Genomic DNA, 27,886 nt, shown 5'->3' on the forward strand with positions numbered 1-27,886 from the left:
TAGAATATACATATACATATATATATATATACATATACATATATATATATATATATATATACACACACACATGCTAAGCAAAAGGTATTTTAGCCAATTTTTACTTTCTAGGATGTCAGAGAGTGATATTTCTTGATCAAATACAGTGTCTGTGACACAGATGTTCCCAGAGAACCTGACTGGTAGCAGTACTCACAGCAAAATATGACATTGCCAGTTCAGCCGTAATTTCCATCAACACATCAGCATCCCAGAAGCTCTAATATCCTTGAAGAAGCTGAGTGCATTGGAACAATTACTAAGTTTTTGTTCACAACTCACCTTTGTTATTTCATGAAGTACATTTATACAGTCCTTGCTAACTTGCTCTTTCAGCATTCTTCTGATAGTACTTATTCAAACCATACTATAGACTTCAAAAACAGAGTGGGCTTTTTGGGGGCTTTTTTAGGAGTTTGGCAGTTATGGTCTGCCTATTCTTTTGAACTGAGGTTCTTTTTTCTCTGTCTACATCATTCTGCATTATGAATGTCAAGAACTTTTTCAAAATTTAACAACATAAAAGCTTAATCTTTTCCCATTCAGTTAAAACCTGTCCTTTGGAGAATGTAGTTTATTTCACTACCTATTAATAAAGTTGCTGTGACTTTGAAAGCATTAATTTCTTCAGCTCCTGACTGTATACCAAAAAAAAGGTATTTTGTTCCATGTACTTCACAGGCCTTGTTTTCAGAGGAAAACTGGCCCCTAATGGAAGTCTGGTAAATGCCCTCCCTTCAACGACTTCACTGACAGCCTTTTTAGTTTAAGAAGGATCCTTTTATGATGTGGGCTTTTTTTCCTGTTATTCAGTATGTGCATTATATTCTATATCAAAACACTATTTCCTTTTCAAGTACGGCAACTTGTTTTGGATACGGCAGCCAGTAAGCCATCGTAGAGAGACCAAAGGCTATACAGATTTCTTGTAGTGTGGAAAGGAATTGATAACAGCTTCAGTGCTTCCAGATTTGTTTTTATGTAGTTAGCTAAGGCATTGGTCACTTGCGCTGCTGAGAAATCACATTGTTTAATTCCATGCTTCTTTTCCCAAGTATAAAGAGCTATTCAGCTGCAGGATAACAGCTGTGAATGATGAGGTCAGAAACATTTAAATCTACCATTATTTACTCAGAACGGGTGACATCTTCAGAATTTCTAGAAAGAGTTAGGACTTTGCTGTTTCATGATAACTTTTTTCAAGGGTTTTAAGATGAAGTATGTTCTTTGTATTAAGAGATATTCATACTTTTATTCCTCCCCTGGCTGAATGCTTTATGAGCTAAATATGTGATAATTCAGTTCCTGTCGTAAATATACATAGTAAAAGCTTTCCGAGCTTCACCATTTTCATAGTCAGAATCTGTGAAATCATTTTCATTAACCATAGCTATGAACTAGTCGGCATTGAAAATACAAGGTAACCACTACACATCTGTGAAAATATTTACAAAGCAAAGAAACTCTCTACTTCTAGGTATACTTCTGAAAGGTTGAAAAAGCTATTTTCTATCTTCCAAAAAATCTAATATCTCTAGGGTGATTCTTGTGACAAACTTCATTTTCTACTTTTTTCTCCACTAGATACCAATGTGTGAAATGGTGGCCTTTTTAAAGTGGCTTCTTCTTCAGCCAAGTCTAGCACAGAGACCAGGAAATAGCCCCAGATTGGATCTTTCGAAGTTACTTCATGTGTTGCACTCCGAGTTCAGTGTACTCTCTTTAATGTTCAGGCAGGCATTTCCCCCGAGAGTTTTTACTCTTACATTTTTCACCCTTATGATTTCAACCAGAGATTGTTAACTATTCAAGTAATCACTCAGAGAAGGGTTCAGTTTTCTTTGGGGTTCATAAATATCAAACTCGATAAGAATCTAATTTCTAGGCCATGTAGCTATGTATACATGTGAGCAGAAGTGAAAGCCCTTCTGAAATGCTTTGTGTTTCCAAAGACGGTGCAGTGCTCTGTCATGTTTTTCTCACAAGCAAAAGATGTTAATTCAGTTAACAAACTTGCAGAGAAAAACCTCATAAAGTGGAGAAAAAATGAAGAGTTTCTCTGGCTCTCTCAAAGGCTACTATTAGGTGTGTTTAACCTCTGATCAAAAGAGCTTCAGCAGCAGTTTCACATTTTTTTTTCTAATAGGATTCACTTCTATTTTATCTCTGCATAAATGAGCACCTCTGTTTCTTGCAGACATCATTGAAGTATGATTTTTGGTTCTATGAACTCAAAAACCACTGGCAGGAAGCCTGACATCTCATGTATCCTCTAGATAATTTCACATCCAACTAGACAGGACCCTGAGCAACCTGCTCTAGGTGACCCTGCTTTGAGCTGGGGGGTTGGAGTAGATGCTCTCCAGAGGTCCCTTCCAACCCCAACCACTCTGTGATGTCCTCAACACACCACTTGTCTAGTTACAGCAGAAAATGTTCAGCTTTGTAGCTCTTGACCATCCTTTAACATCTCGTTACAATCTCATTCGAATCTACCCTCCCTTGAATGGTTGTGTTGTTCCTTCATAATTCCTTCCGATGTACCAAGAGCAGGAGCCTGTCATCACCCAGACAGATTAGAGGAGGGAGAAAGATTAGATTAGAGGGCAGTTATATTTTACCTAGGAAATCTGGGAGATGCGTGCCGGATTGTCCCACCACCGTCCATTCATGCTTCAACAGGATTCTGATTCAAATCCTGACCTTATGAAAAAGCCAGATATAAACTGCATTTACAATACAAAATTATATACTTGTTTGTTATTATGCATGTGGAAGCCAGCACATTGTTTTGGCAATGACTTGCTCTTTTCTCCAAACCAAAATTCACTGTTTTGTCTATTGCTATTGGTAACATTTCTTCGATATCTTTTTCTGTACAGAGTTCCAAGTTTTTCTTGACATTTTTACACCTGCTGGCAACAAATGCATCTTTTCTAGGTGATACATTTTCTGAGTTAGCCTGACGTTATTTTGCAAATTCACCTTTTATTCCCAAGTGTCCAACTAACAGTCCCCTCCAGCACAAGTTCTTGCTTTTAAAATGTCAAAAAGGGCAGGAAATAGCCTTTGCTCCCTCTACAGCTCCTAGCTTTTAAGATGTCTTACAAAGATTAATAGATGAGAAATTCCAAGTTGATAAAACAGGTGTTCAAGTTCCTTAGCATATACTCATAGATGGATTCACAGAATTGTCAGCTCTACATTGCCACTTCTCCAATGATAAATATTCCTTGCTATTTTTGTTAACATTAACTATCATCAGCTTTGTCTACCAGTTTTCATAGTTTTAATAACAATAATAACATCTGTTTCCCCTTTTATTTCAAAAATCTCAATGGAAGCCATACCAACAACATTTCTATATGGTATGAGCTCTCAGTCCTTGTTTTTTTTATGTGAAGTTTATGAAGCACCTGCTTTGGAACTGGGATTTTTTTCCATATTCTTAGCTTTTTGTGGCTTTATTGCAGTGTCCATCTCTGAGGAACTAAAGCAGTGTTTGTGCTGTCTTGCTGTCTTTTTTACTAGGCTCCTTTGATTTGTCCTTCAGTTTGATGTATCCAAACATCAGGCTAACCTAATTTTCTGGGCGAAGCTTTTTGTTACTTGGAGGTAGAAATGCTGAGGGCCCTTGGCACATGGTGGTTCTGGTCCTGGTGCCTCCCAAGCTTCCTCTCGGGCATCAACTCACAGCTCGAACTTGCTTAGGAAAAGCTCGAACACACAAACACACGTGCGCATATACTAGTTTTTCCCTTAGTTACCAAAAATTAGCTTTCCTTGTCTGTGGCCAGCATCCCACCAGGCTATAGTGAAGGAGAATTATATTCCTCTCTTTTCTTTGTTGCGTTTTTTAGTAGTCAAAATAGAGGTCTTTCTACCTTAGCAGAACTGCAAGTGACCCTGTTGAACGCATAAAATTTATGTTATTATGTTGGTATCTAAAGGTATAGAAGAGCCTACAAAGATTCTACAAAATCCACTTCACTCTAAAACACCACCAACATTTTTTCCTCACACTCACATTATCGAGAGGACAAAAACACATAGCACATGTTCCCACTTGTTTTTTTTCCACGGTATTAAACCAAAAAACCTCTCTTGTTTTCCATAGGTTTACCCCGAAATGAGAAGAAACACTCAAGCTGTGCACCAGAGAAAAGTTGTATTAATATCTTGAATTGAAAAAGCAAAACATAGCAGCAACACACGTATGTACGAGGTGAAAAATTCCTTCCAGGAGACACACAAATCTTTTTTTTTCTCCAAGAGAAATAACTTGCCTTATATATACATGCCAAGCAAACTCTGAAGAGCCCTAGAACACACTCAAATTTGTAATATTTAGAAATAACGCAAGTTTTATCAAAGCTTTTAAAATTAATTTTTAATTGGGTATTAAAACTAGCATTTTGGGAAAGTGAACTGCCCTTGGATGCCGCTGCAGAAGAGGGAAGCGAAAGCAGCAGTGCTCCCCTGGTCAGAACAGACACGGGGAGTAAAACCGCAGGCTGCCGCGGGCTCCGCGAGCTGCCCGAAAACGAGGAAGGGAGACGGGAAGGTGCGCGTAAAATATTTATGTGCAGCATCTATGACGGCAATGGAGCTGTGATAAGCTCGTGCATATCTCACACAAAACCTGTCACGAACCTTAAATAAAATATAAGCCTAATTGTATAAAAGCAGATGGCATGGTTTCCGTAAATTATCTTACGCAAAAGACTTACAATAATAAAAATTACAGAGGCGCTCCATCCCAAAGATTAATGTTTTATTTAAGACATAGTCTTTGTCTTAGAGGTATCAACAGACTCATAAAGGTGTTTTTCTATTAATATCAGATTTTTATTATGCTTACAGCCAGCGTTGTCCCTTTAGCATTTTTTGATTTAAGCCTTTTAGATTTCTTAAAACTCGAAGCTCTTCCTCAGCTAGGTTTCATAAATTCAGTGTAGACCACTGCAGTTTCAAAATGAAAACAGGGCGGCAATAACAAGTATCCTGCTCGCCAGACAGCTTTTAACAGTGACTCGCCATGAGCGAAACTTCTCAGTGTTAAATACAGATATTGCATCACAGGCACTAAGCCAGTAACGGCTTTCCTAACGCTCACCAAACACAAACCACTGAGAGCCCCGAGATTCTCCTAGTTGCACCCCCAAAGTCCTGTTCACGCGCTCATCATGACCCTAATTTTCTACATCCGTGATACAAGATCCAGTTTTCAGAACGTTTTTACTCAAAGAGAAGGAAATGTTCTGCACAGTCCCTCACACGGGTCCTTTTTGCTCCCAGTGTGGTGCAGACCGACCATAGGACTGGCACGTTTCTCGAAGCAGCATCTCCCTCCTTTGCTCCAGCCTCTGTGGTTTCTTGCACACTCTAGGACTCAAGCCCAAGCACCCCGGCCGCGTCCGGCTCTGACTGCAGGGCTACTGCTGCCGCTGTGTTTCTCCAGAGGGTTTGGGAAAGCAGCACTCAGCTGTTAAAAGGTGTAAAAAAGAAAGACCAATAAATCGTGACTTTAGGTTTTAAGTTATTACAGGCAATTTCTATTTCCATTTTCTCTCTCCTCTATTATCCAAGAAATTCCTTTCTGTATTTTGACTCATTCAGGGTACTTGTTCTCATTTCATAGTGACCCAGAATTTGGGTAATCATCTTTCCATTTCTCTATGACTGGTCTAGGAGAGAGACCAAGACACCAAGGTCTGTCTGTTTGCCCAGGAGGCAGACCTAGGAAGGCTTAGCTTGAAGAATAGCTGGGTTGAAATGTGATGTGCACATTGGGAAAGATGAGTTACTAAGCTGAAGAAAGTGTAGCTTGGGCCATTCACCCAGGACTCCAGAGAGTGAAGTCTAAAAGTCCCTGCTTTAACACAGGTTTAAATCTTCTGACCCTTATTTCCTTTTTAAAATATGCATCAGTGCTGGTGTTATGCGAGGGACACACAGGCTCAGGACATTGAGTCCCTGGGTCAAGTTCATTTGTATCTCCTTGTGCTCTTGTGCCTGGTTATAAAGGGCAGAGCAGCCCAGACACTGCCACTCAGGAAGGTTTGTAAGTGTGTGCACATGTGTACATGTGTGCATATGCAACACGCATGTGCCCAAAGTGGAATCCCCACTGAGTGTGGATCTTGGGGAAACACAGTCACTCAGTGGTGGGACTGCTGTCTCCATCTCGTGAAGGCGTTACTGAGGGGGAAGACATTAAAAATCATGACGTTCCCAAACACTATGGTGGGAATGGCTGACTGTGCTGATTCTACCCACAGGCTGATGTGGTGGAGGGCTAGGACGTTCCTGTCACCTTCAGGGAGATGAGATCTTGAAGAGAGAGAGCTCGGGGACTCGTTCATCTGGGAGGCAATGGGGTGTTGCGGGATCCCACTGTTTGTTTATAGGAGGGGGTCAAACTGGGCAGGTAGGTAGGGCCCAGGACAAGGTGGCATTGTTGGCTTTGCAGAACCAAGGACTCTGGTCACCCAAGATCTCCATGCCAGAACAGTCTCCCTAGCTTATCATGACAGCTACACAAGACCTTCCTGCATGACAAGTGGCTCAAAAGTATAAATAGACCAACCTGCTAGCACCCCAGAAGGACTGTAAATACCAAATTCCAATAATACATTTCTCCTCTGTCATAATTTTTTGTGACTTTGACAGTCAAGATTGATATATAAATAAAGTAGGATGTTCTAGTTGTTGGAATGAGACAAACTTTTACTGGTTGACCCTTTGGCTACCATTAGCTGAAGGAAGAACTTTTCTGCAATATGGTTTGGTTTCACTTCTTTGAAAGTAATTTAATAGTCTTTGAAACATTAGAGATACTAGTGTATGCCTAGTCTGAAGACTCTCCAAACAGCAGATTTCTGAAGTTAGAGAGAGAAGCAAATCTCAAAATATATGAGAAAGTGTCAATTGTATCAAGGGAACTATTTATTGTTTCAACAGAATATCTCATGCCATTAGTTTCAACATCAATAGTGTACTTAAGGAATGGATTTAACCCCACTAGGAGCTCTACAGAAGGTTACTATCTCTCTAAGTCAGTCTAAGCATCATGCATGACATTATAGATGTAGACTGCTACAGGATGAAGTAGCTGCCGTGCTTATCAAGGCCAGGGTCCCAGGTCACCAAGCAGCCGATCACTCAGCATAGCAGTATATCTGCAGATTTGACTCAGCTGTAAAAGCCCTGGAGGAGTTTCCAGCTTTTCAGGTTTAAAAGGTGCTCCAGACCACAGGGAGGGAGGCGCAGAACTCACTCAGGCAGGCAGATCTAGAAACAGAACAGCGTATGGCACAAAGGATCACTCTTACATGCATATATTCCCAGCGCTGCTGGGCAGCCTGAGCCCTTTTCCATCACGTAGCTTTTTGCAAAAAAGAATAGGTGACATTAGCCAATGACGTAAATGCTACTGCACATCAGACTGTCCCTGATAAAATACTGCTTTGTCAAATAGTTGTCGCAGTAAAATGGAGTTTCAGGACTTGGCTAGCTCATTCTCCCCTTATTAGTCAGAGAAAAGGTCAAGATGCAGAGCTGAATGGTTCTGTCCACGTATATGACACCAGGAAACCAGTGAATTCAGATGTAGAGTTTCCACTGATATGAAACCACAGGACACTCTGTGTGCGTGCGTGTGTGTATGTGTGCATATGCATGCGCCAAACACTTTTTTCCCCATCAGAAGTTGAACGCAAGTCCAGGTTTACTGCTGTCAGACAGTTGTGAGAGTACTGTGCCTGCATCCATGGACATGTCCTCTTCCACGGTGAATGTTTCTGCAAAAATGTGCTTTTTTCTTCTGTTCTTGGCTTGCTGCTTAGGAGTGTGTCATAAGACAAGTGACATGACATGATTTGAGGGTGCTTCTGCTATTTGGGCAAGAGTTGCCAACACAGGCAGAATTACTTGAGTAGAACTGGAGTTTTGCTAGGACAACTTATGCTGCTCAGAGAGCACCAGAATAAGTTATCATGGCAGAAGTAAATTTTGCCAAATCATGAGTGTCTGTACACTATATGAACAGTACACAGTATGGTACCTATACTCAGCAAAGTCTTTCAAGTATAACAAAGTCTTTCAAGTATAGCTTCTCTTAGAGTTGTTTTTTCTGCCTCTCTTCTAGAATGACATAATATTCTTTCTAGGAGATAGTTCAGGGCAGAACATATACTGAGGGAAAAAGGATCAGCATCTTTGCAGATAACTAGGGCTTCCTGTGGTAACAAGAAAGGAAGAGGCAGATATTTCTCTTAATTACCATTTTGTTGATGATCTTTTCAGTGCAGTTGAATGTCTTGGTCATTCGGTTCCCACCTTCTATGATCCCCAATTATTTTCCTGTGATTGTTCCTCATGAAATTCATGAATTCATGCCAGTTAGTCATGACAGAAAAAGAGCTAAGAGATAAAAACAAGGCGAACAGTTAACCAAATAAATAGAAAAGATATTAGGGACATAGCCACAACATCACAGACAAAGAGCTCTGTACGTTAAACTGGAAAGCCATTTCCTGATGATATTTATATTTGTAACACCACAATGATTCATTATTGTTGCTATAGTGTTACCCCCCCTTTCTACTCACTTCCTCATTGTGGAAAAGGGCAGGAGCAGCCAACTGTAATACTGATAGCACAAAACTCACACATTTCGAAGAAGAAATGAAACCTCTTAGAAAAGAGAGAGAGTTTGTAGCACAGTAGAAAGACCTGATACTCATAATCCAAAAAACAGCTGTAAAAGCTGTATGTCTGTCCTAATCTTCTTACAAACACATTATATTCATTGCTCCAAATTTCATTCATGCAGGATTAGGTTTGATGAACTGTTTCTCGTACAATAAAGGCATTGAGTATACCAAAAAATGAAGACTGAAGGTTTAATTAATGTAGCCTCTGAGTGTCAGGAAATCCAGAATTAAGATATATGCTAAATCATATAGCAATTGGCAGAGGGAGATAAGTGTGGGTAATAATCCAGGAGAAATTCTTACAGCAAGGATCAAGCAATCTGGTAACTCTGGGAGTAGTTTTCAGGAGAACTTTCAGTAGAATTTGCAGGAGAAAAATAAGACACTGCTGGAGAGGAGATCGGAGGAGAGGAAAAATTCAGAATTAGTACGAACATTCTGTAAATCATTTTTAATTCTTGCTTAAGCAATGAGTAGGGAAAAAAAGAACAAGAGATGCAGGAAAATTGAAATGATACGGAATGTAGTTGCTTTGTACAGCTGGATATTATGAAGTGTAGTATCAGCTTATATTAATCAGTGGATCATGGGACACAAGCAGATCAGTATCACTTTGATTTCGGAATAAAAATCTGAAATTTCTACTCAGAAGGTCTTCATCACTGGAAACCTTTGTGCTAGTATAGCTGGATTTGCCATGCATGCCTATCAATATCAATAATATAATGCCTTATTCACAGAGACATCTAACAAGTCAATTTAAATACTTTTCAGTAGCTTGAAAATATTTGATTTTTGCATCTCAAAATGATCTGATTTCCACTTTATTAAATATCATCTTTATTTTTGGATATTTTATCTTAAACTAACTATTTCTCAAGAAAAGTCATCATACTTGCAAAATAAAGTTCAGTAGTATTCACTCATATCATAAAATAACGTTTTCACTAGCAGGTTTTATTTTCCTGCAGTTATTTCCTGTTTTTATTTCTTCATCACAAGAAGTAATCTTGCATGTTCAAATAATCTCTACGTGTCAGCCACTGCTTTTATTTCCTCTTTCATGTGATTTTGTAATTTCATTCTGTTAATTTGCTTCTCTGGCTGCTATTTCACTTCTTGCTCTTTCACTATTGTGCTGTATGGATCAGATTGCTGTTCTAATTGCTCACTAAGTCATTTCCTTTCTACATTTGATTGTTGTTTTTTCATCTATTTCTCATATTCGAGTAATCTATTTCAAACTACCAGAACTGGAGGTTTTCACATAGGGCTTACAAAGGAGTTTGGACATGAAATTGCTGCTTAACGAAGGGTGGTTTATAATCTAAAATCAGTTTTAGTACAAAGAGAATAAAATGTGGCAAATGTAACACTAATTTTTAAAAAGGACTGCAAACGTATTCCTGGGTAGTAAGTCTATCTTCCATACAGGCACATTAGGAAATTGTAAACAAGAATAGAATTAATAGGGACATTCATGAAGATAATATAGCTTTTGCAGAGGGAAATCATTGCAGCATACCTGGACTTTCAAAAGGCTTTTCCACAAATGCCCACATCAAAACCTCTGAAGAAATAAAACTGTTATAAGATAAAAATTGGAATCCTGTCATTGATAAATAACTATTTAGAAGATGCAAGAAAAAGCCTAGCTCTCTATATTCAGTTTGCAAAACTGGAGGATGTGCAACAGGGCTCACTGAGGCTGTATGCTGAGACCTGTGCAGTTCAACATCGTCATGAATAACATAAAAAAGGAGATGAATAGGGAGATAGTAACATTTACATAGAATGGAGTAGTATTCAGGATAGTCAAATAGAAACTTGACTGAAAAGAATTGCCGAAGAGTCTTATCATACTGAATAACTAAGTAATGAGAGAATAGATGAAATTCAGTGGTGACAAATGCAAAATAATGCACATAGAAAAAATAGACTTAATTATACCCACACATTGCCAAGCTCAAAACAGCTATCTAACAGCTAACAAATACTGGGGGAGTGATCTAAGATTCACTGTGGACAAGTCTCTGAACATGTCAGCTCAGTGGTCAGTAGCAATTAAAAAGACAAATAGTTATTACTATAAAATAGAGGGGAAAGCAGAACACGTCAAGATGCCCTAGTGCTTCTGCATTGCAAATGCAGTATGTCATTCTTGTCCTGCTCCTTCATGTCTGAAGAATTATATTAAAACTAGAAAAGACACAAGAAAGGAAATAGAGGTGGTCACAAGCATGTCTTAGCAACCTAAAAGCTACAGGCTAAATGTCTAGGACTCTTCAGACTGGAAAAGAAATAAGACGGAAATGAAAGTGTATAAACTAGGAAAGCAGGAAGGTGAAGGGAGAGTGATTATCATTGCAGCTGACAGTGGGGGAGCTCACGTGTACGTCCGAGGAGTGGTCGTGAACCAAGAAAGCAAACAACAGGCTTGTTTGGGTGGGTTTTGGTTAGCAGGCAGAATTTTGGTATGAGAGATCCTCACAAAGGATCTGATTTTAGCCACAGATCACCTGTGGCTAGGTCACAGATCTTCCGTGACCATCGTCTTTGCACAGCACAAAATAGTCAATAATTTTACTAAAACAAGAAAGAATCCCATTGATCTGCTTTTTAGTCAGTGAATGATACAGGTTTTTCCTCATACAAATTTTTTGGGAGAAAAAAAAGAAGAAAAACAAGGAAAAAAATTACTGCCAGACTTTTATACAAGGCTTTTATACAAGGCTTCTGAAAAAAAATTCTTCTTCAGCACAGATTAGTGAACAGTGTGCTTCTAGTCTTAGGACCAGCAGGAAGAGTTAAGAAAAAAAAAAACATAAAATCATATGGGAACAGATTCTTTTTTAGGTCTTTTGGAAAGACAAAATACGATGAAAGCTTTGGTTGGTTTGATTTGACTGTTAATGAAAAGTTATACTCTATTTTAAGACTATTAAACCTTTAAAACTCTAAAGGTTTTCCACACAATTTTTTCTGTTGTTTTTACTTCAGTCTGACCAAAACTGATTGATATTTTGAAATGAAAAGTACAAAAATACAAAAGGAAAACACTTAATTTTATTTCACCTGTTTCAGCCTTTTATAAATTTTCCCTCTTGCATTCCTTGGGTGAAACAATTCACTAAGTACAGGAATTTGTGAGTAATTTCAAACTCCTAAGACTCACTCTGAAGGCAAATTTACCTACTGTCAGACAAGTCTTACTGTGTAAAACAACATGTTAAATTAATCCCTGGTGTAATACCATGATGATCAGAGTTAACCACGCTCAATGTGGCCCAATATGTGAAAATACAAGACATTTCAGGAATTAAGACTATTTCAGGAATTAAAAGCATATAGCTCATTTCTGACAGATGATTTTAAAAGGAAAATTGTTAAGTTAATATCTTTATTCTATAATACTTTGAGGTTTCCCATTTTAGTGCTTGTGTGGGAGTGTTAGTATTGATTGCTACCTATTGAGTTTTATAAAAAGAAAAACAAACAAAAAATTCCATTTTCTCCAAAAGGTCAACATTGCCCATACTGAACTGACAAGGAATAGATTTAAGGCTCACTGCCTTTCTGGTTCAATAGTCTGCGGTTGTTAGCGTTTGTGGTTCACTCTTCTTTTCCCTGCATGTCTTTGCTGCTGGGGTTTTGCCCATGCAAACCTGAGCTCAGAGACAAATCCTGGTAGATCAAACCCATGAAGGTGCTGAGCTCCAGCGCTGGTCATGATCCTCAGAGGCATCATGGGTGGAGGCAGCCCAGAGACATCATGCAGTGCTAGGCACGAGCACAGGCCCCTGCAGCATTTACCGTCACCCTGTTTCTAGTGCTGAAGAATGAGCTTTGCCTGGTGTCAGCACCCACTGCCTTCCTCCTTGGCCTGAGATCCCCTCCTCTGCCTCTGCCCAGCCTGTGGGTCCTTCTGCTTTTTAAGGAACAGGGCACCTGGGAGGCTGCAGGTCGCCTTGCTGCTGGTCCCCACTGGCTGCCCAGAGGCTCCCCCTTTTCTGTTGGCCTTTACGTGTCTGTCCACAGGGTGGAGGTCCTGACTTGCATATAAGACAGACTGCACGGAAAATAAGTCAGCATCAAAATTAGGATTGCAAGGGAATCAATTCATAAAGAAGAAGGAGAAGGTAGAATGTGAATGGATGAATTCTTGTGCCAAGAGGAACACTAGCAAAAAAAGTTGTTGTGAAGAGAATTTCTGTGATTTCTTTAATACCTGGCTGTGCCATTCCCCACGACACAGAGCTGCAGTCCAGCTCTTTCTAGCCAATAACATTGACGAGATTTGAGCTCTGCGTTGTCAGGAAGCTGTGGTTTGGTGGTGGCTGCTGCTCAGGCGGGAGGGAGCCGTGCCGGCAAGGCTGAGGCGAGGGCTTGTGCCTAACTGAGCAGTGCTAGAGAGAGATGAAGCTCTGCTCGTAGCAGGTTTTCTAATGAAGGGAAAATGAGTGTAATTTAGCTCTGTTGGAAACGTGATGGTCTCTTCACAGTACATTTGTCTGTCTTCCAAGCAGAAATGCATCATACTTTGAATACGATTTTTCTTATTTGCCATAGCCTAGTTTCCTTATTTCAAAAATAATATCTCACTGTTACAAAGAGAGGGAAACTAGCAACTGCATGTCCTCTCCAGCTTGATCTTTCTGTGCTCTCAGCAAGATTGTTTTGGCTTAATTGGTCAGTTATTTAATTCTTCAATAATCTTATTCAGGCCTTGTTCAAACAGCAGCAAGGATATTCATCAGGCATATTACTCTAATGTGCTCAGTCATATTCTGGACATGCTTGTTCACTTTTCATTCTTTAGTCATACCTTATTAAAGCAGGATGTTCTTATCAATAGCTTTAACTAAAACAAAATTAGTATTTGCAGTATTTTAGGGAGAGTGGGAGATGAGGGAAAACTGAAACATCCCTGACCTGAGAAATGCCACAGCTGGGAATGAGACCAGAGGAGGCAAGTGTTAAGGCTCAAATAGTTTGGAGCTGTGGAGCAAGACACGGAGAAACAAGAAGGAAGGAAAACTACAGCAATGCTAATTTCAAATAGGTCAAATAATGGGCAACCAGCAGAGGAGTCCGGCAAGTGGCTGCTCTAACACATTTTGGGATCCCCGTGAAGGATGGCTGCACCAAGGCTCCTCGCTGGTGCACTCTGCTGGTGCAGGCTGCCAAGTCCAGGGTGCTGGTTGATGTAGGGTCCATCTGCACTTACAGCAGTGGGGAAGTAGACTCGTAAAACTTTTGTCATGCACTGTAAAGATCTAGTGGGGATGGACCCAACTGCCTGTGAGGTAAGAGCCACCCTGGATCAGACCCATGATGCACAGCTGAGAAAGTATGGAATTAGTGCAATAATCCTGAAGCCTAGAAATGAACCAAGGCACAAAGAGGAACAGAGCAAGCCTAAGAAGCAGACCAAATTCAAGCCTTCAATAAACTATGTTTTCTTTCAAGGTATTTTCTTTCACTTTTTGTTTTGTTGTGATTTTGGAGGAAATGCTGGTATGAATTTCTTTCACCCTGTTTCCAGGCCTGGGACAAAGTGAGACATAAGCAGGTAAAAGTTTGGGAGAGTGTCCTCATTTTTTCCAGAGCTGAGCTGTGCCATAGATATTTGCTGCCATTTCTTCCAGTTTACATGTGACGAGACTTTGATGCGATAACTAATGGTTTATGTTTTTTCAACTATTCTCTTTTGTTTTCCAGGGTTTGGCATGACCACCCCAGCCACCGTTGGAGGCAAAATTTTTCTGATCTTTTATGGCCTTATAGGATGTGCAGGGACCATTCTATTCTTCAACCTGTTCCTGGAGCGGTTGATCACAGTCATAGCTTATGTCATGAAATCCTGCCACGAGAGACAGCTGAGGAGGAAAGGAGTCCTTCCTCATGATGGCCGGCGGGGCTCGGGGGGCTCCGAGGCGGACAGCTTGGCGGGCTGGAAGCCCTCTGTGTACTATGTCATGCTCATTTTATGTATAGCATCACTCATCATTTCCTGCTGTGCCTCTGCTATGTACACACCGATTGAAGGGTGGAGTTACTTTGACTCACTTTATTTTTGCTTCGTGGCCTTCAGCACTATCGGTTTTGGTGATCTGGTCAGTAGCCAGAACGTCCAGTACGGGAACCAAGGCCTTTACCGCTTTGGCAATTTTGTCTTCATACTCATGGGGGTTTGCTGTATCTATTCCTTATTTAATGTGATCTCTATTGTCATCAAACAATCCATAAACTGGATATTAAAGAAGCTGGACTGCGGGTGCTGCCATAGATGCCAAAGAAAATTATTTAGGTCACGGAGGAATGTGGTAATGCCGGGAAATGTGCGCAGCCGGAGAAACATCTCCATTGAGACTGATGTTATCAATGAGAGCGACACTGATGGACGCCGGATGTCAGGCGAGATGATCTCAATGAAAGACTTCCTGGCCTCCAACAAAGTTTCACTAGCCATCATGCAGAAACAGCTGTCAGAAACTGCAAATGGCTATCCAAGGCAAATGAGCTCTAATTCAAAGCAAAATGGATTCTCTGGTGGGGTTGGAGCCCTAGCAATTATGAATAACAGACTGGCAGAGACAAGCGTGGATAGGTAAAACTAACAATAATAACAATGAAACCATGTGAAGCATTTCAACAAATACAGAAATAACATGCAGCAAGTGGAAACAGCTGCGGGCAGAGTGCCACTTGGTGTGGGGGGGGGGGGGAGAGTGACAAGGCCAGCATGCCTTCTACTCGAAGATCTCCCACTCTTTCTTTGGGCTGTCAGTTAGTATCTTTGTACTCTGAATTGCACCAGTCTCAGCCTTCCTTCTTCCCCTTCCTTCTGTTCATCAAACAGACTACTGCAGGCCTTCAGATCAATTTTCCATGCCCTGTTTTCCTCCATTTATGTGAAGCACAGGTTTCAGGATAAGAAATAGATGGTATTGGAAGAAATCAAGAGTGGCTGCTGAACACATTCTTAACTCAAAGATTGTTTTGACCTTTCTGTCTTAGTCTCTTCAGACCCGTTTTCTGAATGTAGCTTATCTGAGACCAAAAGAGGAATCATTATAAGCCTTTCTCTGTGATAATGCAGATCTAGTTTAATGGAATAGAAAAACAAACTGTTTTCTTTTAAATTTTTTTAAGTGTATTTACAGCAGAAAAGATGTGAAACAGCTATACTTGAGAAGCCAAGTTCTGCTGCTATTAATGTTTGTATAAATCTGGAGTAATTCTGTTAATGTTGGTAGACCTACTCTGGAACTATTGTGATATAAATGAGCGGAGAATTTGGCCCTTAGAATTTAATTTAGTCTTCCCATTAAAAGGACACTGTCAAAAGCAGTAGAATCAAAATGTATCCTACTTCGGTTTTCTCCGACCTGTTTTCAAAACACGTGATTTTTTTCTAGGCTATTTTTTCCTCTAGAATTGAATCATTCCAGTTTTCTGTTTCAAAAAGATCAAAATAAATTGAAAATTGCCATACTGACAAGTTGTATGAACAATTCCACAATAACAATTGGAGACATTTCCAAATGTGTGTTCATATTATGCTCAGTTGTGACTGTAGCAATTGAGAATCAACCCTGTGTAAGACAACTAATAACTGTTTACACAACAGGTTTTATCATGCAATTAGATTGCCATGCCAACTTTCCAGTGTATTATTATAAGCAACTAAGACTACAAAATCACTTTGGCAATGTCCTTTTTACCTTTTATGTAATTCTGTTATTCTTCATCTCTTTTCTGGCATTCAGTGATGATAATGACAGGGTCTTGATTAGAGAAATAGAAAATGTGTAACTCCTCATTTTTCTCTATGAAATGCTATAAATGTTCATTTTGAATAGAAAGGAGACTTCAAGGAGAACTGTAATAACAGTGAGAAGAATACGAAAACAGGAAACTAGATGATCTTTAATGACAGTGAAATGATGCTTTATATTAGGTAGCTGCAGAAATAAGGGATTAAATTACTATAAAGTCCAGTAAGAATTTAAGGAAGCCTGGGCTGAATTCCTAGTTCTCCTCTAATCATGCAGTGCATTAAAGCAAAACAGTATATGAGGGTGTAAATAAGCAGAATTGGTCATAAAGGACTTGATCCAATTCCCCCTGAAGGGAATAGCAGGACTAAATGTTTTCTCACTTCTGAAAGCTAGAAACCCCTTTAAAATACTACAGTTCTGGGGAAAGTACAACACCAGTGTGCAGTTCTTAATTTATCTTACAAGGAACAATGCAGATAGGCTCTTCAATTTAATTTGTATTAGGAGTAGATTGGGTATCCTTTGTCTTACTCCTGGCCAAAAGCTCTTGTGTTTAAGGTTCCTAATACAATAGAATAATATTTTAATACCCGCTCTAAACATTATTTGTATTTAACAAGAAAAATACACCTCATAGGATTCTTTTATATAACAGAATAAAAACTGTGTGTTAGGTTAAACAACTCTACTTGACTAGCGAAAAGAGTTGCAAGCTCTTCCTGACATTTTGCAGCTAAGAAGTCCTGATTAGAAGTCAAATCCTGCTGTCCTTACTTACAAGGACAGCTTCAAGCTGAAGCCATTAGTCCAAATTCTGGTGGCACGCAGCTGTGCAGCATCAAAATATCCCTGGGGAGATCCGTCCACATTTGCATTCGTGTAAGATCAGAATCATCTCTCAGGGTCCTAACTTTGGTGAGTAAAGCAGTCTGCTGTGTTTCTGGCCTTCTGAAGTACTAGCAAAAATTGCCACCGAGGTATTTTAGAAGATTATAATATACAAGCTCCATTACATTGTTGTACTTTTTTTTTATCCCCATAGCTTCGTTTTGTCTTTAATGAATATTAAAATACTTGGATATAAAAAAGAGAAGAGTACCACTCCGTAGCCTTCTTTCCAAATTCGTTCAGCAGTGCCTCCATTCACTGCCTAACATTTCACTGTAATTGAAGTAATCCTCATGTTGCCAGCTGTCAGAAATAGTCTAGGACTTGAACCTTTGTTTAAGCAGGACTTTCATCCTGGGCAGAATAGCCTCAATCCTGAAAAGTGAGGCCATTATGTTAGATATTAATTCTGAGTTGCAAGTGACAGACTTTGCTGAGCAGTGAAGACAAGTTATCCAACAATACTTCCTTTTCCAGATAAGTAAGGCAATGCCACCTTATAATCTTAAATAAATAACCAAAACATGCAAGTTTCATTAGTCCATTTGTTATGTAGTTCTGTGTCATTGTTAAAGTTCTGGCTTCCATCTAGATTTTGCACCCAAATCCTAGTTATACCTAAATACCTAGTTAGTCTTCAAAATTTGATTTTGGAAGTCTAAATACAGCACAAAGGAGACAGTTGAAATACGATTTGAGGTGACAATCATAGCATAAAGATGAGAAAGAAAATAGAGAGAAAAACATACATACACTGATGGAAACTGATAAAACATTACAATCTATAAAGACAATTCAGCAGAGATTATTTAGCTTTTAGAATATGACATATCCATGTATCAGATCATTTTGATGGTCTTTGGGCTGTTTCCACTGCTCCCAAGATACGATACTACTACATTAGTCTTTTCCAGTCTTTGTGATACTAACCCTCAGGTATCCATCTTCGCAAAGGAATTTTTATCAGCTGTTTTCAGTAGATCTGAAGACATCCTGGCTATGAAAGCAAATGGCTAACACATAGTCCGGACCAAAAGAAATGGGTTTATCGAGCTGTATAAAATTATCTGTGTACACTAGCTCTGCCTTCGCTCACTGATCCTGACCTTCCACTCTCCCAGGCATTGGCTTCTCCATGACCTGAGCCTGCTGGGCACAAGGCATTCTGCAGTGGTTCTGTGGTCTGCTAGCATTTCCACTGAAATTAAAGAGGGAATAAATGCACTAATTTTGTCTAATATTACCTATTCAGATTTGAATTGCAGTTCCAGAGATGAAGGGTGTTTGTGACTGTGCCATCTTGTATCAGGAGGTGATACTATCCCCAAAACACCTCAGACTTGATATTTGGAGTCCCACCTCTAGGAGCCATGCTGACTGTTGAATGAGGTAGCTTTTCCTGGGAGGCTAGAAGAATTCATACAGAAAATATTTTTGGATTCGGAAAGAAATCTTTAGGATTGGAAAGGGAAAACTCTAGTCCAGTGATACTACCATAGTTGTTTATCTTAAAGAATGGGGCAGAAAAATCCCCAAGAGCTCGGTTTATAAAGTAACAGAATGTTACTAAAGTCTTAGAACATGAGGGGTATAAGCATATATGTGTCAAAAAGCCATCAAAATTTATCATAGGAGTGCTAAATGCCCATCCCACGTGGAAAAATAGGCTACAGCAAAAACACAATAGACAGCAGCACATTTCTTTTAGATGCTGTTTTTAAGCAGTGGTGAGGAATTAAAGGAAATACTGTCAATTTAAAGCCCGGGTGTATTTTTCAAAGCTCTCTAATCTGAATTTTTATTCCGTATTGCTTAGATAGCACTGGAATCTCAGTCAATAATACAGAAACCAGCTTTTTATAGTACAGAATTTCCCTGTTGCCTACTATAAATTTTCATTATGGCTAATGAGATGTACATGTCTTTTTTTTATGGAAACATGTTTCTGTGAAATTCTGTGAGGCTCTAAATCTGCAATTAACAGGTCAGGAGTACCATTAAAATCAGTGGATTAAATAGTGAATTGCAGGCTGGCAGACTAAAACTGAAAATTTTAATAGACTAATTTCCTGGAAGTTTTTTCACACTGTAATAATATCATTATTCTACAATATAATTGTTGTATTTTGAAAGGAGTATTTAATGCTAAACAAAATATGATCACATAAATTAACTAAAGGTAGTTTTTAAGTACTTTTGGTAGATAGGTTTTGTAAAATCTATGTAGAAAATTCTTTGCTGATAAAGAGGTGTCAAAGATGTTACATTCATTTATCTCTGCCAAGGACATGGTCCTGGGTTTTCAGGGGTAGGAATAGGCTTTTCAAAGGCATTTGATGCCTCCTGAAAGTCAATTCACTTCCTGACACACATTGACCTTCAGTAGAAGTTAGGTACCTAATTCCCTCAGGCAATTGCAGAAGCGCAGCCAAGTTTTATGTTTTGGATTTAAGCTGACCTGACAGTGTCTCCGAAAAGTTCAAGCACTTGGAGCAGAGTTTCAGTGCTGCAGCATAATAACTGAATTCATTTATTTAAAAGCTTTTTATGGTGAAAGCTTTGCATCAACCGAATAGCACAAACAATGTTTACACTTTCTTTCTTTCATTTAATCTTGCCCTCCACCTGTTCTAATTATATTTTACACATTTAGAAATTGAATAGGAGTAGAATGTTGGGCTGGGCATGAAAAACAAACTGGCTCCATTTCTCAGATTGAATTAATCAAGAGAAAGAGGTCCTACTGGGGAAAGAGCTTTCTGATTAACATTATATTTGAGTAAGTTTTAATTGAAGGTAGAGGGTGTGAAGTTGATTGCACAGCTGCTCTGTGGTGGCTGGGCAAGTGGGACCACTTGCTGTGACCTGCCACTGCCCCGCTCTGGTGGAAGAGCAGCACAATGAACCTTAGCTGGGAGAACTGTTGAATTTTCAGCCCGGCCAGTCTGCATCTTTTGTTATTTTTATTTAATTTACCAAAATTTGGCCAATGCCATAATTTCTTGGACTCCTTTAAGAAGGAGGAAAGTTCCTTTGTATAATTCCATGTGAAATTATGTAAAATCACTAAGTGTTTCCACTGGGCAGAAAATACTGCTAAACATGCCAGTACAACCTGTCAATTTGAGAATTTTTACAGGAGTGTTTTGCTCGATCCAGGAAATAAGAATATGCTCCCTTCGCTCTTCCCTATTTTCCATACATTGCTTGGCAGCAATACCTTTATAATGCTCTGTGCTTACTGCCTAAAAGATTACATCTTACTTGGAAAATTAAAGGCATTGCTCATCTAGGTGGACCAACGCAGTCCTATTCTCTATCAGTCTCAATAGAAATATGGTGTGAAGAAGAATGGCACTTCAGGTCCAAAGAGTCAGAAGCTTTTTGGTACAACCCATGTTTATGGAGCTGTTTCATATTAAATCAGAGAAAAACCCTGTCACTGCAGATATTTAAAAGTGTTAGTAAACGTAAGAAGAATCCCGTGGAATATATATATAGTATTTTATATTTTGTTTTCTCAACAGTTCTGCTCTAATATTTTCATATAGCTTTCATAATTTGAAATTATTTGTGATTACATAAAATAATCCGTGAGTTTGCAAAGATTTTGAAAGGGAATTTGTTTAAAATGCAGTATCCTTTTTCTCTCCTCAGTCTGCCTCATTTTTATAAAGGGAAAGTTTTAGTAAGGGCAGAGTTGATGAGGTTGCTTTCCTGTCTGCATCGATGCCTGGATTCCTAACAGATTTCCCATTAGGTGCTGAGATAGAAGCTGTCAGAGAGAGGCAAGGTGGTCTAGTTTTCAAACTTTATCTTTTGGAATGCATTTCAAAACTATCCCTGCTTCCAAAGCGAAGGAACACTACTGGTGTTTTCTGTTTGTGTCTTAGGTGAGACAACTCAGCATTGCTCTTCATTACTTTTTGTAAAAAAGATGCACATGAAGCAAAATGAAGACAGACTTATTAGCTTTAATAGAGTACGTTCCTGTTTGCTACTGCTCAAATCCTTTCCTTTCTTCTAATTCAAAATTTGCTTCAGATTTTAACTTCTTGAGCTCACAGAAGCAATTTGGTCTTATTAGTGAATAATTGCAGTTCAAATCAAATAACCTTAAAACTGTATTTCTTCTTCTGTTCCAAATGCTGGAAATGACTTGATGGCCTGAACAGCTGATGGTAGCTTACCAGGCTGTCAGAGTTACAAAGGCTGGAATCGCCACCGCTCAGATGGAACTGAGCTGAAAGTGGAAGTTTCCCTGGAACTGCCTGCAGTTCTCCAAGGGCTGGTTTTGATCTGCGCTGCCAGCCTGTGTGAGCCTCTTTTTTTCCCTCAATTTTCTTCGTGCAGTCTATACATGCCAGATCCTCTTGCCTTCTTTTTTTTTTCTTTCCACTCGTCTTAGTCTCACTTCATCAAACCCTTGGCCAAAGATACTATGGGCTATTCCCTCTCCTGAAAATTGCACTTTAAAGTGCACTCATTTTCAAAAAAAAAAAGAAAGGATTCTTCTAAAAGAGACTTCTTTATTCAGTATAGATTCAGAGCAACACCTCATTCATTCCATTTACCAGTACAAATTTATTTTTACTATTTTTCATTCTGACTTCCACTGAGAAAAGCAAGATAGTTATTAGGAAGTTGGAATAAAAATTTCATATACAGGTACTTAGATTGCAGGCATTCATTTTCTTCACCCCGATGATGGCAGTTTTCCCCAAGTCGTGTGTCTGATGTCAGGATGTGTCTCCAGCTGTCACAGTTTGACTCCTGAGAATTTTCCGTCTCTTCCTAAGTCTCTTTTAAATCACAAACTAATGCAAATAAAACTCGGCGGGACACAGGGTAAGAGACTGTTGGCTATTGCAGAGCTACTCTTCTGCAGCCTTTTGTGAAGGGCGTGGGTAGAGCAGTAATGGCCAAACAGCAGAGTTTCACCGAGCCAGAGCTGACAAAGCAGGCGTGGGTGTATTCTGAGAGGGGCAACGTCCTTCCCACCACCTCTGTTTCAGCTGAGTTAGGCTCAGCTCCAACGCGTATGACAGTTCTGGTTCAATGCCAGAAAAAAAAAAAGCAGCAAATCAGAAGATGTAGCTCAAGTCCTCAGACTCACACAGGATGGAGAGCGGCACAAGTGTCTGGGACTCCTTGGCAGCTGGCGGGGGTGATCCGCCTCTTGCCGTACTGACTTACGCTTAGCATCCAATTTGCACAGATACTTCTGTAACCTAAACACGCTTTCAGTAGAGGCTGCTGAGTTCCTTCAGCTTCATGCAGTCAGTATTTGCTGCTTTTGGTTTACTACATTTTTAATAAATAAATACACCTGTGCTGCTTTGTAGCAATCAGCAACATGCCAGACTTGCCCAAGTCTGCCCAGAGAAACAACAGCCTGGTCTTTAACTCTTCAACCTTCCACTTCAGCAAGGACTAATCTTCGAGGCTGATACAAAATGCAGCCATATTATACATGTTGCAGGTTTTATCTCAGCTTCCCTGCCATAATCTCACTGACATGTGAGTGGAATTTCTCCCACCTATACCAGGGGTAATAATGAGATATTCTTAAAATGCTTTTGCCTGACGCTTTATGGAAGCACAGTATGTGAGATCAGGCTGTACACGTGTGCCTGCGTGCCCCTGCTCCTCCCCAGCAACTCCTAAACAGTGGCCAGTTTCAACCAAAATTGCTGAAGGGGGAGAGGTCTCAAGCAGAATCGACTTCCCACATGTTTTGTGAAATGTTAGCACCCACCTGAGAGAAAGCCTGAGAGGCACTGATTGGATTCGAGAAAATCCACACAAAGCAGTTCAGGAGGAAGAGCCAGCGAAGACAAATGCTGTTTTGAATGGCCCATCAACAGGAAAAGCTTCAGAGCTTACACCTCCTCAGAGCAGCAAAGATCCGAAGGGAAATCAGCTTCAGGCATTGCAGAGGACACACAACTACACTTTTGTCTCATAATACATATAGCTTTTAGTGAAAAAATTCCCTCAGATCCCTGAGTGAATTTACACAGCTCATTATTAAGGAGAAAAAAAGTAGTTTTAATTTAAAATCAAACAAAAGTATATCTTGATTTACTTAGCCTCAAACACAAACCTACATTGTCCTTTTAGAGTAATTTGTAAAATAACTGCTTTCCAAAAGCTAGTGAAGCAGATGAAACTACTTGAAAGGTCACCTGGAAGAAATCAATCTGAAAAATAGAAAAGTACTTTGGCAGTACATGATAGGGTTTGTTTTTTTCCTCCATACCACATGTCTCTATTCTAAAGGTTAAAACCCATAAAAACGAAGTCACACATGAGCATGAAAAATCTTTCTATTAGAAGCTCAATTTTAATTTAAGCTTGTACATCAAATCCCATTTTAGGTGATTGTGTTAGACATATTTAACCCGACTGGCTAAAAGTACTGAAACATGGAATGACTATTCTTTTTTTGTGACAAAAATATTTCTCAGGAACCATTTTCCCTTCATGCGTGAGGCTATTGATTACCATTTTGAACCATTGATCTCTGTGGTGGACAGCAGGAAGAGCCATGTGACCAGCAGATCATAGAAACATCCTTGCTTCATTTCCCAGATTAACCTTGTAGATCTATAATGAATGTGACGAATGTGAGGGACTTAATTATTCATTTGTTTAAGGCACCTCAGCCTAGTCCTGTAGAAAATACCCTACTGACAAGAAAAAAAAATGTGTAAAATATACTTAGCCTTCCCATTGGATACCCTTTTAAGGAAATTATCCTTGCAGTGAAGACTGGCTTTGTGAAGACTTGCTAAAGGGAAATTGTGATGGTCCTTCTCAGAACCATGGAGAGTTACATATTAAATATGTGAAATATATTTGTACTGAAGGAAGCAGGTCAATACAATGAACTCATGAGTCTCTTGATTTTGATAAATTTTGAATGGGCTCCTGAGAGGAGTCACGTTGTGGCTGTTTGTCAGCTGTAATAACTGAAATAAGCAGTTTCCAGCACAGAGGAACACAGATCTGAGTGGAGTCTCTGCAAGCAAATATAAATTAATAATAACAGCAAATATCAGAGACAATGTAGAACAGGACCTCAGAGAGCAAAGTTATGAGAGCTCACAAAACATATTCCTTATTTTCTTACTACCATCAGGAACTGACATTGGATGTAGATGAGGACTGGATGAAGGTTGGGACTTCTAGCCCAAGGAAGTGCTGGTCTCTTTTCATATTCATGGTAAAGTGGGAAGTTTTGTAGGGTTGCTTTTTCAAGATGTTGTCCTGAATGTGTTAGCAAAAAGCGTCTGCAGCACACAGCATCTTAGTGATCCTATTGCAATGGTGAACTGTAGCAGAGGGAACGTGATAATAGAAGCATGTTTGTGTTATAATCACAGAAACAGAGAATCAAAGGGAAGGGAAGGACATAAGTTTCTTAAACACACCATCAGTTTTCAAATTATCTGGGTGATTTAAGACCCTGGGTCTCAATATAATGGTTATTTTCAGTCAGACTCTCATGCCAGTAGGCTGCTTTGAAACAGTGACCATCTTTCCAAACAGCATGATGGGTCCCTCATGGACGCCGAGTCCCAGAGCACTGTTGTAAGCCCTCCTGCATCAATGTGTAAGCCCTTGGTTTCTTTCCATATTTTTAATGCCTCATCTCCTGCATTGCACCTGCTCCCTGGCCAGTGTCCTAAGCTGGAGGCGGTGGGACAGGCCGCTAGCAGCCCTGCTCTCTCTTTCTCTCAGGGACACCTCTCTCCCTAGTTGCTTATCCTCATGAAACTTGCAGAAATTTAATATCTTTCAGATTTTCACCCCTGCGTCAAATGTGATCGAAAGTAGTCAAGAGGTGCAAATGTTATTCCAGGAGGACTGGCAAACTAAACAGATGAAAAGGTAGCTAGCGAAACTATAGGATATACTGACCACAATAGTAGAAGCCTGCTTGCTTCTCAAGGGAGCAACATTTCTACACTTTCAGTTGTCCATTTTCAGACTGTGGGTCTTTCGTTATTGGCAATGCAGCACTAACCAGATTTTCAAAGATATTTCAAAAGGTTTACACTTTTCTCTTTAGCAGATGACATTAAAGACTTGTAACTAGACCAATAAACACCTACAGTTCTGCTGAATCCTGTTTCCCAAGTTACTGAACTAGAAAATCGAGCAAAGCAAATTTACTTTAGAAATATATCTCTGATAAAAGCAATATAGATCCTGTATTAGAGTGAAGTAGTTGTTGGAACATCAGAATGTATGTTCATATACCGCAGCCATAGCGTGCATTTAAAGATTTTCTTCTTTGCTGAAGAATGTCCGAGGAAGTAGCAGGTTGGTAACAATTTAACGCAAATGACCAAGTTTCGTTTCAGCTTTGGTAAATGCTGTGCACCATTTGCTGTGCACCATTTAAGGAAGAAGTAGTTACATGAAGGGACACTCTTCCATTGGTGGTAAACTGACTATACTCCATTAACTCAGATTTACACCAGAGAAGGATCTGGCCTTTGGCACTGCACAGCAAAAAGTATTAGGCCAGCTCTTTCCTATTAAATTAATGTACTGATTTCTCTGAAGACTTCTGTAGTGCCCACATTTCTGAATCTTGCAGCAGTTAGATGTTACAGTGACAGCAGAGATACAGTGCAGAAGTACATTTACGTTAAAAGACCTGTAAGGAAATAAATACTAGCGTGCTTTATATATATATCTGTATGAATCCTTTAGACTACATTTTAGGTGTTGTATTCCTTTATCATATTCTACTTTAACATCCATTTACTTTTTGCAGTGGTTGGCAACTGGCACATTAGCTTAGCGTGGGGAATGAGGCTAATATTCTGTGACGATAGCCAACTCATAAGATACCATTTAAAACTCACATTTCATCATATTCAAGTATTTTGAAATGATTTTTCCACCATTTTATGAATTATCTATTCATTAGATGACACTTTCTCATTGAGAGATGTTCAATTATTAGACAGATTGGTGCATTATGCTGAAAAGCAATAAGAAAGTATAAAATCTGACTCTATAGAAGAACTATTGTCAACAAGTTTGGCTCTCAAATAAGAAAAGCTATGAGAATATCTGATAGCATGCAATCCATTTATTTTCATGGCCAGAAATGGTTTATAAATTATTTAAAAATTAAAATACTGATATTTTTCTATTCAATAAAAGATGACAATCATATGTGCGTAAGAGGCTTTTTTTTTCTTCCCAGATAACACTGACGAAAGTGGCTACTTGCTTAACCTTACAGACAAGCGGATTTTAGTAAATAGGGCTTTTTTTCCAAACGCTAGCTTGGAGTTTGTATAAGAGCAGAAAGAACAGCGCTTTTAGGGGGCACAGAGATTCGAGAGCAAAGATGGGAGTTTGCGTCTTGAAATGCAAAACAGAAGTGTTCACGCAGGTCAGAAGGCTGCTGCATAGGTGCAGAAGAACCAAATAGTTTGATTTTGAGAGGAGGTAAGCACGTCGGTTCGCGGAGAACGGAAGCAAAGCACCTGGAGGGGGCAGCCGGAGGGGGCAGCCGGAGGGGCGCCCCGGCGGCGAGGCGGCCCGCGGAGATGCGCGGCGCTCGCCCTCGCTCCTCGCCTGCCCTCGAAGCGCTCGGGCCCTCCTCGGCGCTTAGCACCCGCTTCTTAAACCGTGCGGGCTACTGCCGACTTCGCCCGCCTCTTCAGGCGGGTGAGCTTTTCCCCGCTCCTGTGCTGGGCTGCGGACAGCCCCCGGGGGGCTGGGCTGAGATGGGGGCCTGAGGCCGGGCCGGGGGAGCAGCAGCCGGCAGGGCTGGGGTTTGCGCGGGCGAGCGCGCGAGCTCCCGCTCGCTGAAGGGGCAAAGCCGTGCCGTGCCGGGCCGTGCCACGCCGCGCCGTGCCGTGCCGTGCTGTGCCGTGCCGCGCCAGGCCGCGCCGTGCCATGCCGGGCCGCGCCACGCGAGGCCGCGCCGGACCGTGCCGTGCCTCGCCGCGCCGTGCCGCGCCGTGCCACGCTACGCCAGCCGGCCAACGTGTCCTCGCGGCGAGGGCCGGCCCGCTCGGGGCTCGCCTCTGAGAGCGGAGCGGAGCAGTCAAACGCTCTCTAATTTAATGTGCCTGTCACTGACTCAGGCCGTTTTGTGGGAGAGGGCGTCCAACCCGGGCTATTAGTGTGTTAACGCAGCTTGTCACAACGCTCTTGTGGTTAAACTGGACGTTGAGGCAACAACAGAAAACAGCTAAATTAGATGCTTGTCCCTTCTAACGCTGCGTATCGAAGGCGTGCGCGTAGCTCCCGCGTACGCCGCTTGCTGGAAGGCAGATATTTCTGTTCATTGACATTCACTGTCTGCAATTGCAACTTCGTTTCAGATCTGCTTTTAGGAAGTTACGCCTGTGGCTGTGCTTGCGTCCCTGACAAATACGGGATCCATGCTGGCTGAGGGAGAACTCATTTCCCACCTGCAAA

The 27,886-nt window shown here is 40.3% G+C and overlaps 1 protein-coding gene across 1 annotated transcript in view; it reads left to right on the top strand.

The window, feature by feature from the left end:
• The window catches only part of KCNK13 (potassium two pore domain channel subfamily K member 13), a 64,112-nt gene extending 48,742 nt beyond the window's left edge, over nt 1-15,370 (top strand). The window contains exon 2 of the mRNA XM_062577732.1: nt 14,478-15,370. Within this exon, the coding sequence (XP_062433716.1) occupies nt 14,478-15,370 (893 nt within the window). The remainder of the gene's footprint in view (nt 1-14,477) is intronic.
• The last annotated feature ends 12,516 nt before the right edge of the window (nt 15,371-27,886 follow it).

The sequence above is a fragment of the Rhea pennata genome, chromosome 5, assembly GCF_028389875.1.
Source record: "Rhea pennata isolate bPtePen1 chromosome 5, bPtePen1.pri, whole genome shotgun sequence".
Classification (NCBI taxonomy): domain Eukaryota; kingdom Metazoa; phylum Chordata; class Aves; order Rheiformes; family Rheidae; genus Rhea; species Rhea pennata.